At 36.0% G+C, this 18729-nt stretch overlaps 1 protein-coding gene and 1 pseudogene across 5 annotated transcripts in view; one reads left to right on the top strand and one right to left on the bottom strand.

The window, feature by feature from the left end:
• Nucleotides 1-4227, bottom strand: part of LOC101714138 (eukaryotic translation initiation factor 2 subunit 3, X-linked pseudogene) — a 40654-nt pseudogene extending 36427 nt beyond the window's left edge. Inside the window, exons 1-2 of the transcript XR_015443008.1 lie at nucleotides 4030-4227; nucleotides 1338-1446 (exon numbers count right to left, since the gene is read on the bottom strand). The product of XR_015443008.1 is annotated as a eukaryotic translation initiation factor 2 subunit 3, X-linked pseudogene (transcript). The remainder of the gene's footprint in view (nucleotides 1-1337; nucleotides 1447-4029) is intronic.
• Nucleotides 1-18729, top strand: part of Nuf2 (NUF2 component of NDC80 kinetochore complex) — a 62663-nt gene that overhangs the window by 21516 nt on the left and 22418 nt on the right. The window contains exons 1-7 of one of the 4 annotated variants that reach the window (XM_004865177.3): nucleotides 4338-4496; nucleotides 9012-9151; nucleotides 10487-10561; nucleotides 11587-11663; nucleotides 12172-12233; nucleotides 16998-17095; nucleotides 18286-18359. In XM_004865177.3, the coding sequence (XP_004865234.1) occupies nucleotides 9029-9151; nucleotides 10487-10561; nucleotides 11587-11663; nucleotides 12172-12233; nucleotides 16998-17095; nucleotides 18286-18359 (509 nt within the window). In that variant the 5' untranslated portion in view covers nucleotides 4338-4496; nucleotides 9012-9028. Of the gene's footprint in view, nucleotides 1-4337; nucleotides 4761-9011; nucleotides 9152-10486; nucleotides 10562-11586; nucleotides 11664-12171; nucleotides 12234-16997; nucleotides 17096-18285; nucleotides 18360-18729 lie in introns of those variants that run through there. The other 3 variants (XM_021244626.2, XM_004865176.3, XM_087190855.1) reach the window with 3 other exon arrangements.

Below are 18729 nucleotides of genomic sequence, written 5' to 3'. Positions count from 1 at the left end.
CCACTGCCTGCATCGCAAGCACAAAGTCTCGAGTTTGATCCCCGGTATCAAAAAAAAAAAAAAAAAAATTTACAACATAGGATGTGTCACACTGTCTGTCAGGCCACCCATTTCGTGCGCTATGTTAAAATGCAAACTATTTGCATGTGTTTGAAGTTTAGAGATCTGCTACTCAATAGTGCTGCTTCCTTGAGGTTGGAAGTATATGTGAAGAAAAGCAATTTAAAGGTAAAAATTCTGGGTCTAGCCCCAATTTACAGACTTACTGCATGCATCTTCTAGACCCTCAGGAATTTTTTTGAAGTAAGTTTCCTGGAAGGAAAGGCACTGTAACTTTGGATAACTTTTGTGCCCTGAGACTACAGTTTTCCTTAAAAGTATTATTTTAAGATTATGATTTTCCTTGTCTCCTTTTTACCTGTATTTATTTTTCTATCCTACCTACCTTAATTCTGGCTGCTACTTACAAGACAGACTTGGTTGTGTATGTGGGGGAGGAAAGGCTAGCTGCAGTGACATAGAATTGGTAGTGGGAATGAAAGGAAAAGACGAATTACAGAGTTTGAAGTAAAGAAAATAAAAGTCTGAAGCTCAAGGGAGAAGTCAGACATAGCAGTAGTGTTAGGATCCATAAGTAGACACATTAGGTTAAAACAAGGAAAGCAGATGCTACACAAGGGGAAAATACAGACAGAAACACTCAAGGTTGAAACTTTGAGAAATACTGTTTAAAAGGCAGGCAGAGAAAGAATCCACTAAGATGCATAAGACAAGTAGAAAAAAATGGGAGCAATGCAAAAGGAGGGTCTGATTAGTTGTATCAAATACGGCAAAAAGGTCTAGAAAGAGAAGCTGTGAACTACAGCATTGGTGGAAGAGGTACATTTTATCGTCTCAGATAGAAAAGAGAAAAACAGATAAATGTGGCACTGGGGAAAGTGTGGTGGCAAGAAATTAAGGTATATGTTGAATGAGGCTTTAATTTTCTCAAATAACTGGGAAGAAGGTACTGACAATGTGTGTATGGTCCCTAGAAAATCTATATGCAAATAAGTGAGGGACTGATGCCAAGTAGAAAGAGCCCAGTTACAGTACTTCCCCTGTTCCTACTATGTTAAATCAAATGAATCAACTTTTTGTCTTTACTGATATACTAAAACAAAGCAGAAATAAAAGTTGGAACCTCTGGGCCTGGGCTTTAGCTCAGGGGTTCTGCTGCCTGCCTCACAAGCTCAAGGTCCCAAGTTCGATCCCCACTACCAAAAAAAAAAAAGTTGGAACTGCTGGCCTTTAAGAAAGAGATTTTTTTAAAGCACGAGTTAGCACAGGGATGTCACCTGCATTAAAGTCCCATCTGTAGCCCTCCATGGTCTCACTGAATGTTGTCTTGTCACTCAAAGATCCATTCAGTCTTTAGAGGTCTGTCATCAGCCTTTAAAGTGCAATCTAGAAGAGGAACATGCAATTAAAATTAGAAGGAACAGTCACTGGAATAGAAGGAATATGTGTTAAGTGCTTAAAAAAATACCTTTTAGACTACTTTGGTCACCTTCAAGTAGAGAGGTGCTGAAGTTGGAAAGGGGATTGAGATAGGTGGTAAAACTTGTGAGAGGCTGGGGATTTAGCTCAGTGGTTTCGCCACCTGCTGCGCAAGCGCATGGACCTGAGTTTGATCCCCAGTCCCCCCCCCCCCCGCCAAAAAAACTTGTGAGAAATCACTGAAAGTTATAGGATAAGGAACTGACTAACGGTAAATTAAGGAATTGTTAAGAATCAAGGAGAGCAGAGTTTGAATTCTGAGAATCTGTTGTATGTTATGTCATGTTATTATTTCCTGGGTTTCATCTGAGGATTTAAAGGGCAGATTCAGGGTTAAGATTTAACAGGCTGGGTCAGCAGCATCAGGCACAGGGAGTATGGATGCCAATAAACCATGCAGTCTATGCTGGGAAAGGAGGTAAAATGAGGAAGGCTGACAAGGAAAATAAAACAGAAGAGTAGTATAGTGTATGTGAGGGTACACAGGAGCAGAAAAATACGCTACAGTCAAGAAGAATATTGACAGTCTCTAATAGATGATGGTTCTGCTTATGATTTTTTAACAGTACAATGGTACAAAAACAATATGCATTCAATAGAAACCATACTTCAAATTTTGATTTTTTCCCATACCACCAATATGCCATAGAGTATGCTCTCTCCACACTGGGCAGGGAGAGCAAGATGAAGCTCCCTGTCAGCCACACTATTAAGAAGTGAAATGATAATCTACAATGTACTATGTTGCTAAGCTATCATGTTTGGTGGGTTAAGTGTATTACATACATTTATGACTTAAAATATTTTGAACTACAGTAGTTTAACAAGATGTAATCCCATTGTCTTCCGAGGAGTATCTTTGTACTGGAATTTAATTTTCTGCAGTAGTCAGTGTCTTTATGGTGATGACACAGCTCTAGAAAGTGTAGCATAAGAATTCTACTGTTCCATCTTTCACTTCACACCGGATTTTGAAAAAGCCAGATTTATCCTTTTAACTAAGATAATTTGAATAAACACTAGTTTTTCTTAAATAATTTAAATCCCAGTAGAATTCTAAACTCATCAGTTATAGTACTGTTATCCCCCCAAATCTTTATAGTACATAAAATAAAATGTACCTCTCTTGTCCTGCTTTTTTTTTAACCTCATTTTGCTTTCCATATGAAATATTCTAATCTTGGCTTTCATGTAGGTCTCTCATTTCTTGTCTAGACTCTAAACAACAGTTCAGGCATTTGTTGCGCACTTAACCATTTGTAAGAGTTTTACTAGGGTCCATGTACAAATAATAGTTGAAATAACATCTAATACTTACTGAGTAGTCAAAACTCTGTTAGGCACTTAAAAATTAATTTAATCTTCATGAAACTCTATAAAGCAAATAGGTCTGTTATTACAATTTTAAACATGTGGAAACCAGCTCAGTTACTTTAAACAACTTGCCTGAATCCACTTAGGGAGTGGGGTGGTCAGAGACTGACTCTGGAGTGTGCTCACAAGCACTATACTATGCTCCGCTTCCCTGCCTCTAAGGGATAATCAGTTTGATTTGGCAAGTGCCAATGAGAAAGATCTTTTTTTTTGGTAGCGGGGATAGAACTCGGGACCTTGCGCTTGTGAGGCAGGTGGCAGAACCACTGAGCCAAATCCCTGGCCCCAGAAAGATCTTCTTGTTTTCTCCTCACCTAACTGGGTTTCATTTTTATAAACTTATTTTTCTAACCTGCTTTTGAGTTTTATTAGATTCTGCCTCTGGGACTTGTAGCAGGAAATGAACACAGAAGGAGAAACTACTGAATATGAAATGTACTTTTATTTAGAACTAGTACAGATTTCTGTATCAGTAGGTGTAAGTCTTCAACCCACATTAACAGAGCATCGGAGTACTTGTTTGTTTTCAAAACAACTTTTCTCGCAGTATTTTTCACGTCATTCAGTTCAGACTCCATCCACAACCAGTAAATTCTCTGGGGCCCAAACCTAAGAAAACTTATTTAAAGCTTTCTCCTCGGACAACCACACCCAGCACGTCTTCTGCAAGATACTGACTTGTATTAAATGCGGTGTTTCCACTTTTGCCTTGAAAATCCACGTTAAACAAACAAACAAACAAAAAAACAGAAATCTAGGCCTCTTAGCCGAAGACTCTAACTCATCCAGACCTGTGCGGGTTGGGGGAACAATTCGGTGGCGGGCAGTTTTCCTGTTCGGGAAAGTGAGGACTTGAGCACAGAAACAGACTCACTGCACCTCTCGCTCACCAACGCAGACCCAGAGGATCGAGTCCTTCTCCTGGCGAGACGGCTGATTACTGTGCGTGGCTTACGATCAGTTACTTATCTCTCTGCGATTTACAGCACTCTATCCGCTCCCCGACCTCAGCGTTTTAATAAAGGTTAAATGAGATAATGTCTATAAGAGCATCTACCAGCTCCCCGCTCGCTGCTTAACAAACACTGATGTTATTTCTCTGGGACACTGACTTACCCTTGATTCGCTGATATCCCTCCCGTCCCTTCTCCTCTGTCACCCTGAGCTTAGCCAAAGTCTCCTAACTCGTCTGCTCCCTTTTGCTCTCCACGCGGGCCCCGGACCTCGTAGCAGAGTTCTGGAAAACTCACTGACTGAAGGCCACCTCAGACTCCTCCCCTTAGCTGCGGCGCTGCCGCTTCCTGCGGAATTCTGGTTCCGGCTAGAAACCAGCTGTGAACAAACAATGGTTCCGCCTACCCGGAGCCCAACCTTCTTTCTCACACTTACACCCTACACTCCTTGAGTCTTTTGAGCCCTACCGGCAACCGTCCCGGGTGGAAGGGGGCTGGGAAGAAAGGGGCGGGACTTCTAGTGAGAGGCGGCAGGTTTGAAAAGGGACAACGGTTGGCGTTTGCTGATTTTTGACTGCGTGTGGCCGCTCTGCGAACGCCTCTTCTTCTGTTGGGCTGCTAATGCAGTAGGTGAGAGCGAGCACTTCCGGGAGGACGGAGGAGGGAGACTGAGGTGCCCTACAGCTCCTCGCATCTGAACGCTGCTCCAAGTGTTTCCGTAGTGCACGGCTCTAGGGAGGAGGCTGGAGAAACTGGCTCCTGGAAAGTTGGAGGGCCAGCCCCTAGCTCCTGTTAATTGATTTTTAGTTCCCGAAAGACCTGAGGTCAGTTCCTAAGACACTAATGGGTGTTGTCTGTGCAGTATAGACTGGAAAGAGATTCGACCAGAAGCAGGTTAATTTAAACTTATATTTATGTATATCTGGAAGGGTGATCTTAATAGAGCTTGATTGGTTGCATTTGCTTGTGAACTTTCTATGGATCGTTATTACTCAGACATTCCTTAGCCATATCCAAAACTATGAACCCAAAGTGAAAAATACCATAATCCGAAAGTTGAGCGTCCTAGGGTGCTATTTTTATTTTCCCCCCTTTGTAGGAGTTCAAGGGACGTCTTATTTAGCATGTTGCGATATTGGGAGTTGTTTATTTTGTTTAATCTTTTCCTCCTGGAGTTGTGATTGCTGCGAATGTTTAGCAAAACGAAGCGTGTGAGGTTTAACAGATAATTCTTCTAATATCTGCTCTGCTTAACACGTAGTATTGCAAATAAATGAGTCACCGAGAGGTAATTAGCAGACAGTGTGTGCTACTGGCTAGGATGCCAAATGGTCGTTTTACATGTACGTACTGAGTCTGTGTATATATGTATTTTATCCCACTTAAAAGCTCAAATTATTCCTGTGCGCGAGAGAACGCACAAGCGCACACACACAAGAATAAATTGAAACTAGTTGTACGATGAAAGAATGACAGAATTTGGATATGGGAAGCGATTCCAAAATGAAACAACCTAGAGCAGATAGTTCATTAGATTATTAAAGACTTTAGAAACTAAGCACATAAATTTAAGTTTGATGTGGTGGGTAAGGTAATTCAAGTATTTTCATACAAATGTTACATGATGCATTACATGTTTTAGAAGCATTAACCAAACAACCAAGTGAACAAAACATTGTGGAGAGATGTGATGAAAATTATGAAGATGTATTACATCTACTGTCTTTTGTGATACTATAATCTTTAGTCCAGATGTTTATTTTGGAGAAGTAAATTGTTTTGGGGGTTTTTCCTTTTACCAATAGTTTTTAAACCTGACTTAGATGAAAATATACAGTGCATATGTAGGGAAGTGTTGTGTTTATTCTTTTCCTTCTTGAAGGTTTGATGATATTAGTCTGTGAAATAAGTGAAAGGAGGAAAACCCTAGAATTTATTATGTCCCTAAGCACAGGAATCATGTACACACAGACAGTATGAGAATAAAAGGGATAAACAGAAAGGGGATTTGGGCTTCTGGAGGGAAGGGAGGTGACCACAGAGTTTGGAAGTTTGAGAGGAAGAGGTGCAGAGTGAGCAGTTATCTTGTTACACTGAAAGTCTTCCAGGTGACAGCCACCTGTGGTAGTCTGTCTGGCCCAGAGCAAACCCAGTCTCTTCCTGGGCGAAAATGTTTCCTATGCAGAAATGACAGTGTGTAGTATAAAAGTTTCTTCTTGCTTTTGCTGTTTACAAATTTAGATAAGTTTAAATTTCTTTTTACAAAATGACAGCTTTTGAGTGCCATTTTTGTGCCTATAGAAGTATGCAATTTCTCCCCAAAACCAACTGGAAATATACCAAAGAAATATATTTGGGGTGGGATATTTTACTTTCTTACACATTTATGCTGGGCAAAGGGACGCCCAATAACGTGAAGTATCCAAATCTAGATTCAAAATGATCTTGGCTCTAAAATAAGGGTTTGCAGTTATAAAATTTAAGGTATGCATAATAGTAAGTTAAGAACATGGGGAAATCCTGGCTGATATAAGTGAATCATGTTGAAAAAGTTCTTAGAGTTTCAGTTGATCATAAGCATATATTAGTAAGTGCTACAGTTGTAGTTTAGGTCTGGAGAAGCCATTCCTTGCTATATTAATACTCTGCCCTAGGCCCACTAGATGGAGTATTGTATTTAGTTTTGATGTTATGTTTTAAGAAGACATCAACAAAATAATATTTTATAGGAAGGTAAGCCAGATGATGTGATATTGTGAAATATATATTTGATCTTTGTCCTGAGTAATTGATTCACAACTAAAATCCTTAAAACCTTCAGAATGCTAAGTGTCTTTTTGTATGCTAATGGTTGACTGACAACTGGCAGCCTCTAGCTACCAGAATTCAGGCTGGTGATCTAAAAGATCCTGGCAAGTTTAGGGTGTTAGTACTTTCAGGCCCACATGCCAATCTCCAGGAAGGGAGAGGCCAAACATTGAGTGATCACCCATGCCCAGTGATACAACCAGTCATGCCCATTTAATGAAGCTTCCATAAAAGCTCAAATTGACCAGATCTGAGGAGCCAAATGCTTGGAGATCCCTGGGGGTTGCATGGCCCATCCCCCATACCTTTCTGTATCCATCTTCATCCGGTGTTCATTTCTTGTAATATCTTTTATAATAAACAGTAAATGTCGGGAACAAAAGCAGTAAATGTGTTCCCTTGAGTTCCATGAGGTGCCCTAGCAAATAAATCAACTTCAAGGAAGGGATGATGGGAACTCCAGTAAATAGCATGTTGGTCAGAAACAGGGAAATAATCTAGGGCTTCCAATTGGCATATCAAGTGGGGCTGGGTGCGGGGGCAGTCTTGAGGACTATACCCCTCTGCCTGTAGTATTTGGTAACTTCTAATACTGTCTCTAGGTAATTAGTGTCAGAATTAGAGTACACTGGGCTGGGCTGCATTATTGTCTGCTCCCTTGGTGGGTGGGGGACCCCTCTCCCAATTTGGTCAGAAGTCTTCTATGTTGACTGTTGAGTGAGCAGAGTAAGAAAAAGGTGATTTGTTTCCTCACACAAAGGGTAGTTTCCAAAACAATGTCATACAAGAATGGCTATATGTAAGGAAATTAAACTTAAACTTGAAGAAGAGAAAGCTTAGCAGAGATGTAGCTTTCATGACATTTTTGAAAGTAGTACCATGTAAACAGATCCAATATATTCTATGTAGCTGCAATGACCAGAAATCGGACCAGCAGATGAAAGTTACAACATACAGCTCTGTACAGTATGAGGAAGGTTCATCTAATTATTACAGCAGTGCTGAAGTGGGAAAAAGTTGACTTGAGTTAGTGAATCCTGTGATGTTTTCAAGCAGATCTAAGATATTACTTGACAATCATCTTGGAGGAAGGCCTCCTACATTTTTCAGAGGCTAGGCACATTGCCAAGGCTTCTTTTTAACCTTCATATTCTAGGAAACATTAGAAGCCTAAAGAAATGGATTTCCAGAATTGCAGACCAGTTTAGTTTGTTTGCAGAATTGAATATATTCATGTTGAGAGTCTTTGGGGTTACGCTGCTTTACTGGAGAGTAGGGGAGTCCGTGGATAATTAAATAATATTTACGTGAGTGATTGAGGCATTGGCTCCAATTACTGCTCCTCTTGCTCTTAGTGTTGCTATTGCTGTTAGACAGTTGTAGAGATGATGAAAGGGGCATAACTGAGTGGAATTTCACAATGTGCCATCAGAATTCTATAACTGTAATCCCAATACATTGCCATAAGTATTACACCATAGATAAATGCCCTAGGACAGTTTCCTATCCTCAACCTTCTTAACATTTTGAACTAGATAATGCTTTGCTGTGAGGGGCCACCCAGTGCATCATATGATATTTAAGAGCATCACTGGCCTGTACCCACTATATTCTAACAGCATCTCCACTCCTGTTGTTGCAAGTAAAAATGTATCCAAGCATTGCCAGATGTGCCCTGGAGGAAAGGGACATGGAATTGTGAGAACCACTACTTAAGGGGGCATAGATAGGAATAAGTCACTATCTGAATACATGAGGGAACTTGTTTGTAATTTAAAAGTTCTTATCTCTAGTGATAGAAATCCCTGCCAATTATAGCCTCTGTTCTTTCTTCTTTTCTCTCTCTTTTGCATCTTAAAGCATATTATCCATCCCACTATGGGTATATTAAATAAGTTGTCAAATCAGAATACAATTTCATTATCTCTCCTGTATTACTGTTGTTCATATATAGCTTTTGCTGATGATGTTGGCTTATGCTTTGCTTTGAGGATTGATCTTTGATCTGTTTAAATCTTCTGATCCCCAAATGTATAAAGAGAAATACATGATTTCCCAACTGTCTATCAACCAAAATCCTTCCTTTATGGAAGAGAACAAACAGCATTAGGAAAATTAGCATAAAATGAATGTATTACTTTGAAATAAGTTATACTAGGGAATATATATATATATATATGTATATGAAATCTGTATCATACTAAGATGTTTGATTATAGCTGGTACCTCTATGAATAGTTAACCTTGACTTGTTCAAGGTTTGTTTTTATGTTTATCAGTTTCTAGTTAATGAGAAGTACTGGCTGTATGTCTGATCTTTGTTTTTTCTTTCTTCAGACTAGGAGACTTGCAAGATGGAAACTTTGTCTTTTCCCAGATATAATGTCGCTGAAATTGTGGTTCATATTCGTAATAAATTTTTAACAGGAGCTGATGGTAAAAACCTCTCCAAGAATGATCTTTACCCAAATCCAAAGGTAAAATTTGGTTGTATGTGCATATGGATCTGGTATGTGAGAACAAAGTAAGCTATTAGGTTTGTGGTGTGGCAAGAAAGGCATCTATCATGTTATTTGATACAGGCCAGTCATTTTTAATCTAAAGAAAAATCTCGCTTAGTGTAATTTTAAAATAACATTTGGTTTATATGTTGGGCAATTTTAACATTCCCATTAGGAATTCAGTTCTTTAACATGGTTGCTTTCTTTTTTTTAAAGCTTTTAAACTATAGCTATATTAAATTTTTTATTATTGTTGGAGTGGTGGTATGAGAGTATCATTTATTGGTAGGACTTGATGGAACTTATTCCACATGGTTTCCAACCACAAAAAATGCTCAGAAACAAGCCTCTTTGGGGGTTTAGAGATTAATTTTCTTGTGTTATGCCTCAAGAGGGAATTGACTTGCTTTGACAGGCATTGTTCTTTATATGTTTAGTTATTAAATGCAAAAATGAGGTATTTATGTGTCACAGAAAATCTCCAGGTTTCCTTCCAGTTTCCTGTGTTGATCTTGAAATGATAACATAGGAAAACCTGATTTAATGATGTAGAACTAAAACTTTTTGATCTTAGAACTTTTTAACTCTTCAAGATAGGAGGAAAAATCTCAAAAGTAAATGCAAGGTCTTTAAATTTTATTTTATGAAAAGACTGCCATATTTTTTATATGTCATTTATTGCTCATTCAGTAAACTTGTATATAGATTAGAATATGTTCACAGACCAGCATTTATGAACTACTGATTTAGAAGATTTAAAAAATCCTTACGGCCATCTGCTGCGCAAGCACAGAGACCCAAGTTTGATCCCCGGTACCAAAAAAAGAGAGAGAAAACACAAAAATAAAAAAAATCCTTATTGCCCCTTTATACCTATACCCCTTATTCCAAATGTTCTCTTAAAGTTTAAATCTAAGAAAACCTTAATATCTAAGGCAGTAAACCAGTTTCTTGCAGTGTTTAAAAATACATCCTTGGTGTTCCAAAATTTCTGCCACATGCATGACAGCCTATTCTAAAAGACTAGCTCTGTGGGCTAATGTGGTTGGGGCTGCTTGGATTTGATTTGGATATACTTGCTTGCAACTTGTTAAGCAACTCATCTTTACCGTTTATTACATATGAACAAATTGTAAGTATCATTGGAAGTTTTAAAATTTGGAAAAAATTTTGAAATATTTCAAGGGAAATAGAGCACTTTTGTTGCCCTTTTCTTCTTTGCAGTCATTGACTATACAGTACTGGATAATGATAAATGATGTAGCATTAGAATCATGCATGAGAATATTAAAAATTGTTTTTGTAATGTAGCCTGAAGTATTACACATGATCTACATGAGAGCCTTACAAATAGTATATGGAATTCGACTGGAGCATTTTTACATGGTGAGTTTACAATGTGGCAAAATAATCTTTGTTTTTTATTTTTGTTCTAATTCTGCTAACAATGCCTATTATCTTTTTGGATAAGAAGTGCTTGATCTTTAACAAATTCAAAGACTTATATGAAATTAATGTCAAATGCAAAGGAATCTTAGACCTAATAATGGTTTATATGGATTGCTTTAGTAAGGTGAAAACTGTAGTAAAAGATCTAAATGACACTTACAAATTATTGATGCTATGCAGTTGTTCACAGATTTATAGTCTGTCTTCAGAGACTATATTAAACAGCAGAAAAGTCTTTACAGTATTGTTCTCTTCTTGGGAAGGACTCTCAGATTAAAATAGAAGATATGCAAAATAATATTGAAACAATTGAAATGAGGCAACTGAGCATTTAGCAAATTAGATATTTCTAGTAGGGAAGACCATTTTTCCTAATCTTTTTTTGTTGTCGTGAAATCATCAAGGCATCATCTGAAGGTGTGCTGAGAATGTAATGTCTAGAATCTCATTAGTATGATTGCATATTGTTTAAAAATCAAATGCTTTGCCACCTAGTTACTATGAAACCTTGCTAAGGTTTAGTTTCTTTGTTTATAAAATAGGGGTAGCACTTCCTAATAGGGTTGTTATAAAAAAAGAGAGAATGGGGCTGGGGATTTAGCTCAGTGGTTCCTCTGCCTGCCTCGCGAGCTCAAGGACCCAAGTTCAATCCCTGGTGCCAAAAAAAAAAAAAGAATTTATACAAAATGTCTAACATGGGGCCTGCTACTTAGTAAATGCTCACAATTACCTTTTCAGTTTTTCATTTATTTAAAAACTTTATTAAGTACCTGTCGTAAACCTAACATTATTGATATTAATATCAACTCTGGCTTTGTTCCAAGAGCTGTTAAGTTTTCTTCAAATTTAATAATAAGTTAATATAGTTTGAGCTTAACTATGATTCAGATTTTTTATGACTGAAGATTTGTCTCATTTTGTCTAATCTTTGTGTAACTAATTTTGTGACTTACTATGTTTAGATGCCAGTTAACTCTGAAGTCATGTATCCACATATAATGGAGGGCTTTTTGCCAGTCAGCAATTTATTTATTCATCTGTGAGTAAAGAGTTATTTTTTTTTTCTTAGTATACATTCATATTTACATTAAGGCTCTTTAATGATATGATTTTTGTGGGGAGGGAGTACTGCTGTCTCATTCTCTACTCCATCCCACATATATTCAAAGTTGTAGGTTCTACCAAACAAAATTACCTCTAACTCTGGCAGTTGTTAGGACACCGGAAACTTTGACGTTCTAAGATGGTGTAAATCTAAAATTGTTTACTAGCTTTATGTAGGATTTTGAGTTCTTAGCGAGTCTTAATTCCTTCAAGAGTATGTTATTTATTAAAATCTATTACTGCACCTTAGTAGTTCATGAATACTTACATAATACATAGAAAAAATAAATTTTAATGCTATAAGATTATACTTTATAGTAGACTTCTGACTTTGTCCTTTAACACTGAGATATATACCCAGAAATCTATTTGAAAATGAAATGGTTATATTCCTGTGGCTTCATGTATAATTTAGAATACATTTTTCAAAATTTGTATTCAAGAGATTCATTCCTGCCCATCTGCCGGGTGAATGACTTTGAGATTGCTGATATTCTATATCCAAGTAAGTGAGAATTTAAAACAATTTGTAATTTCTAGATTCAATCTACCAGTTTATCTTTCCATTGATAAATATAAAAGAAAAACTTGAAAGGAAATGGGTTTTAGAAAATGTATCCCATCCGTAATGAATTTTTATATATCTTATTACTGGAATTATTTTCCTTTGTAGATCCACAGAAAAGCTTTTTGATTAATTTTTCTTAAATTTAAAAAATATTTTTTTAAAATTTGGGAATACAAATAATATGCAGATATGATGTTGCATAGTGGATTAATCATACAGTATTATCAAATTAACAATTACTTTTTACCATGGAGAAATTATGTTTTATCACTAATAACAGGTGTTATATTACAATGTAAAATTCTCCTACCATTACTCACATGTCCCTTAATCTATGTGACTTTTTTTTTTTATGTGACTCTTAATATTTATCCATCAAGTTATTTTGTTTTGAGAGATTTGGTGTGTTATTTAAAAATTTGTTTTTCTCCTTTCGATCTCTTTTCTTATTTATTGACATCACTTACATACAATAAAATCCACCAATTTTAAATGTAACTTGGGTTATTTTTAACAAATGTATATAGTTGTGTGAGCACCTCCTTAAAAAGTTCCTTCTTGTCCCTTTGCAGTCAGTCTCCTTTGGTTACCTCCATTCTTAGCAAGCACTGACATCACTATAGTTTTGAATTTTCTGCAGTTTCATATCAATAAAATCATACAGTTGGTACTTTTTTGTTTCTAGCTTAAGCATAATGCTTTTGAAACTTACCCACATTTGTTGCATTTATTAGTACTTTGTTTCTTTTTACTTTGGAATATTCTCTTGTAAGTGTATAGCACAATTTTTTTTTATCCATTGATCAACAATAGATATTTGAATTATGAACAAAGCTGCGTGAACATTCTGGGATTCTTTCCTCATGTTTACTTTAGGTTTTATTTTTTCTTTTCTTTTCCTGGGTTGTTGTTTCCTTTTTGTTTTTTAAGTACAAGCTGAGGCCAATAATTTGAAAGCCTGCTTTCCTAAAGTAAGGATTTAGTGTAAAGTCTCTTCTAGCCCTGCTTTAGCTGCATCCTATAAACCTTGATAGGTTGCACTTTCTTTTTCATTCAATTGAAAATATTTTCTAATTTTCCTTTTTCACTCTCTTCACTCTCAGGTTAAAACTATGTTGTCTATTTTCCAAAACTTTTGGGGATTTTCCAGCAGTGTTTCTATTACTGATGTATAATTTAGTTCCTTTGTGACCAGAAAATGTACTTTGTATCATTTAAATTCATTAAAATTTATTCTGACTTATCTTATAGCTCAAAATATGGTCTGTATTTCTTTATTATGATGACTATAATAAAGTGTCACAAACGTGGTGACTTAAGATAACACACATTTATTTATTCCCTATGATTGTAGAATCCAGAAGTTCAGAGTTGGTTGCACTGAGCTAAATCTAAAGCATTGTTAGGAGAGTATTTTCTCAAGAGGTTCTTGAGAAACCATTTCCTTCCCTTTTCTATCGTACAGAGCCACATTCCTTGCACGCCTTGGCTCATGGCTGCCTCCCTTCTTCTTCAAAATCTGCCACATAGTAACTTTAAATCTCTCTGCTTCCATTGTGGCATTGTTTTCCACCTTCTGTCTGTAGTAACATTTCCTTCTGCTTTCCTCTTACAAGGATACTTACAATTTAGAGCCCACCTGGAAAATCCAAGATATCATATCCCCATGTAAGGATCTTTAATTTTACCTGCATGACCCTGAAGCCACTTTTCTATGTATGATGACATGCACAGGTTCTAAGGATTAGAACCTGAGTATCTTTGAGTGCTTTTATACAGCATACCACATGCTCTATCTTTGTTAATGGTACATGTGCACTGGAAAGTATGTATTCTGTGGTTGGGTGGGGTCTTCTAAACATTCTGATCCAGTTGGTTAATAGTGGTCAAGCCTTGTAGATCCATAGAGATTTTCTTCTAACTACTCTATTGAACTATAAATAGATGTAATCTTTAGCTAGTATTGTAGATTTGTCTCTTTTGCCTTTTATTTATTTTTTGTTTGTTTCTTATACCTGAGGCTCTAGTTTTGGAGGTCTGTACATTTAGAATTATATTCTTTGCATTACATATTCTCTGCTCTGAAATATACTTTATTTGACTTTATTATAGCCACTCCTGCTTTCCTTTGATTTGTATTGCCTATTTTTATATCATACTTTTGTATCATACTTTTCTTTAAACTTATCTGTCTTTGTTGTTGACAGCATGTAGTTGGGTCTTGCTTTTTTAATTTATCCTCTATCTCTCTTTTAATTGGAGTGTTTAGTGTATTTACATCCATTAATAGGATTGATTTTCAATTTACCTTTGTTTTTTCTATATTCTCCTTGTTCTTTTATTCCTGTTTTTCTTATATCCTTCTTTACTTTGGTGTATTGCAATATATTTTATTTATTTTTATTATTTGCTCTGTATATATCTTTTGCATATCATCTGTCTTCAAATACGTTGTATTTTACAAGAATATGTTTTACCCATTCTTGATCTTTGTGTGCTATAAATTTTACTTCTATAAGTATCATGAATACCTTGTACTGTTATTAGATTTGCTTCAAACAATTCATTATCTTTTAAAGAATTTTTTCAAATGAGGAAAAATTAAAACTAATACAATGATAAATAAATAAATTAATTAATTAATAATTAATTAATAAATTAATTGATACACTGATAATACATTAATCTGCATTCTATTAAGTACACCCGATCTGTATCTGGTATAACTTTCTTCACACTTGAAGGATTTCATTTACTATTTCTTGTAGAGTTGGTAAAAGCCTTTGTTTCATCTTCACTTTTGATGTGTTTTTCTTGAGTGTGTATTCTAAGTTGGCAGTGTTTTCAGTGTTTTAAAGATATTGTTCCATTGTCTCTTGGCTTGCATTGTTTCTGATGAGAAGTCTACTGCTGGTCTCATCTTTATTCCATATAATGTGGTTTTGCTTTGTTTTGTGCTAGCTGCTTTTAAGATTTTCTCTTTATTATGGTTTTTCAGTAATTTGAATCTCATGTGCTCTGGGAAGGGGAATTTCTGGGTTTGTTGTTGCTTGGTTTTGTTTTTCCTGCTAAGATTTGTTCATTCTCTTGGATATATTTATAGAATTTATTAAATTTGAACAATTTCTGGAAGTCTGTAAAAGTTTAATTCTGTTGCTTCTTTTAGCAGAACTCCACTTACACACTTTGTTATATTGCTTCTTTTGTCTCTCTGGTCATAGGTGTTTCATGCAATGATTTTTTCATTCTGGCCTTTATTTTAGATAGCCTCTATTACTGTCTTAGATTTCACTAATTCTTTCTTCTGTATATCCAACCTGTGTTAATCTCATGTAGTGTAGTTTTAATGTCAGATAATTTTCAACCCTAAAAGTTTGATTCAGATCTTTTTAAAAACCTTTCCTTTTGTCTTCATAATCCTGATTTTTCTTTTCACCTTCTTGAACAACTAAAATATTTTTGTAAGATTTGTCCAGAGCACTGTCTGAGACCACCGAGGCAGGTAAAGTTAAAGCAGTGAGGCAAGGAGTTTATTGTGACCTGGGTGCAGGTCGGCCAAGGGCGATAAGACCGTTGGCGTAGGAAGGAGGGCTCGCACAGTTTATATAGGGGAGTTGAAGTAGGGAAGGGGGTATCAGCTCGGACGGTGGAAAATTTTGGGGTCTTTTAGGTTATAGGCTTGAGGCCGGTGAACCGGCTGGGGTGAGGGTAGCAGGGTGATGGCAAAGTGATGTACAGCAAGGTACAGCAGATGCCTTGTGGTTTTTTAAAGAGTGGGTCTCCTTGCAGGTGTGAATGAGTGAGGTCGTAGGTCGCTTCTTTCTGGTCATTGCTGTTCTTGCAGTCAGTGTACGTCTGTTGGGGTTTTTCTTTCTCGGTTGGGTGAGGGTCTCTCTTGGTGGGGCCTGTCAGTGTTCATAATGGCTTTGGTTACATGCTACTAAATCTACCATCTATGTTATTTCTGGGTATATTGATTTTTTTCTTGTTATGGATGTTATCCTGTATCTTTGCACATCTGGTCATTTTTGTTGGGTGCCAGATGTAAATTTTACACTATTAGGTACTGGGTTGTTTTTTTTTTATTATTATAAATATTTCTGGTTATTTTTATACCATTAGTAGTTTCTTCATTCTCATATACTGATCAGAGGAGAACTTAAGTGGACTCCTTTACAGACCTCCAGAATTCTCACTCCTTATGACTTGCTCCTCTAAAGTAGGCTCATAAATTTTAATTTTTTTGACCTCTCCAAACTCTAAACTGTATCTTCTAAACTCAGCAAGAGCTATGAATTTTGTTAATGTTCTCCCTGTCTAGGCAACAACCTAAAAACTCTCCAAGTTGTGAGGTGGTATATTGACAGGGTTCCCTCATTTGATTCTTTTGGGGATTGTTGTCATATTGACTGTGGTCTAGTGTTGAAAGTTTCTTGCTTCACACATTTTGACTGTTTTTTTAGATGTTTAAGATGAGAGAGTCAATTTAGTCCCTGCTATTGTGCCCAAAAGTTGTCTATTTTTGTTTGTTATTAATATAAAGATAATATTGATCTTTAAGTTAAAACAGATATTGTGTACTCTGTTACAGTGTATAGAGTTTTATATAACATGAACAGAGTAATATGATGGGAAAAGATGGTTTCTTATTTTTATGTTACCTTGTTTCAAGATTTAATTCAGTCTTGCTTTCTATTTTAGAAGCAAAACGGACAAGTCGATTTTTAAGTGGAATTATTAACTTTATTCACTTCAGAGAAGCATGCCGTGAGACATATATGGAATTTCTTTGGCAATATGTAAGATTTAAATATGTATATGGGTCACACATCAAGTCATTAGCATCATTTTATAAGCTATTATATTCCTGCATGGCCCTTATAATTGAATTTGTTTTTATAGTCATATGAAGTTTCAGATTGTGGTCATTAGAAACCATACAGTAGTGCCTTGGTTCACGAACTTAATTCTTTCCACAATTCTGGTTGCAAACTGAATTGGGCAAGAACCAAATCAAATTTCCCCATAAGGTCAACATTGAACCTAACCATTGAATTTGATTCAGTTCTTGTTCAACTCGGTTTGCGACCAGAAGCGTGGAAAGAATTAAGTTTGTGAACCACTGTATTTCAAAAGGATATTTTCTTGGTATCAATGAGGGACTGGGTTTTTGTTTTAATCTTATAGCTGAAGCTTCTTTTTCTGTATTAGGAAATGTTAGAGAAGAGAAACATTGATACCAATATTTACATTTTTTTCTCTGAGGGTTGCATAGTGTAGTGTTCTTTAAATAACTGAGATATTATTTATATTTGCCTTTTAATTAATGGCCTAATCAGACTGTTTGTTTTGTCATTTTTGTCCAGTATTACATTATATGATTCAGTGCAAGGCGATCACTTTAACAGATAGAAACTCACTTTTCTTCCTTCAGCAATTTAGAGAATTTGGGAAGAATATGGGTCATTTGTATGATTTGTTTCTAGTTGTCCTTGGTTTTGCATATTGTACTCTTAGAAGCCACTAGAGTAATAGCAGACAGACCTCAAGCTGTAGCTGCACTGAGATCCATTAAGTCCTTTTTTACACAAATCATGTTAAGTTCATACCTCATAAGCATCACAAACTCTTTTGTACAGGTTACACATACATGTGCTAAATACACATACATACACAGTTTTGTTTGGCTAGTGACTCTATTCATACCTCACTGTTCAAAGAGACAGAACTACTGAAGTTCTGAAACTGTAAGTTGGTCCTTTTGGGAATTCCCAACACCTAGTAGAGTGACTGTAAGTTAAGGGCTCAACATTTGTATTAAGTAAAGAAATTCTTAATTCAAATGTCACCTCTACTTAAATTTCTTACTTCTGATGATGAAAATTATAGAATGAATAAACATTTTGTGGTCTGTGCTATTTGTGAAACAAATTCATCCCTGTTCATGTTGAAAAGTGCTAATATGTGATTATTAAAATTGCTTTAATAGAAATCCTCTGTGGACAAAATGCAGCAGCTAAACACTGCACACCAGGAGGCATTAATGAAATTGGAGAGACTTGAGTAAGTGGGGGATTTACAAATAAATGCAATTTCAAAATGCTGAGTGAAATGTTAGCAATATATTATAACCCTGCAGTCCACTTTGTCTCTTAATTTTCCTTAATACATGGCAGAATATCTGTTTGTCTTTTCTAAAAGGAAAAAACAAGTTTTTCATAATCTATCTCTTAATTATATGATCTTTGGCTTCATTCTCTTTACTTTGTTAACCTGATTTGTTTGAAGTCATTAACTTAGTTGCCTAAATTATATCTGAAGTATTTATCTTATCTGGATGAGCAACAACTCTCTGGATTCTTTGTTCCTTCACTTCAGATCAGTTAATCTTGTTAACAATTTTTACTCTTCCCAACAGTATTTTCTTTTGGAC

This window comes from Heterocephalus glaber, unplaced genomic scaffold, assembly GCF_053883595.1.
Source record: "Heterocephalus glaber isolate CG9 unplaced genomic scaffold, H.glaber_assembly_v1.0 deba00001561, whole genome shotgun sequence".
Lineage (NCBI taxonomy): Eukaryota > Metazoa > Chordata > Mammalia > Rodentia > Bathyergidae > Heterocephalus > Heterocephalus glaber.
This window is presented reverse-complemented; position numbering and strand designations above follow the sequence as displayed.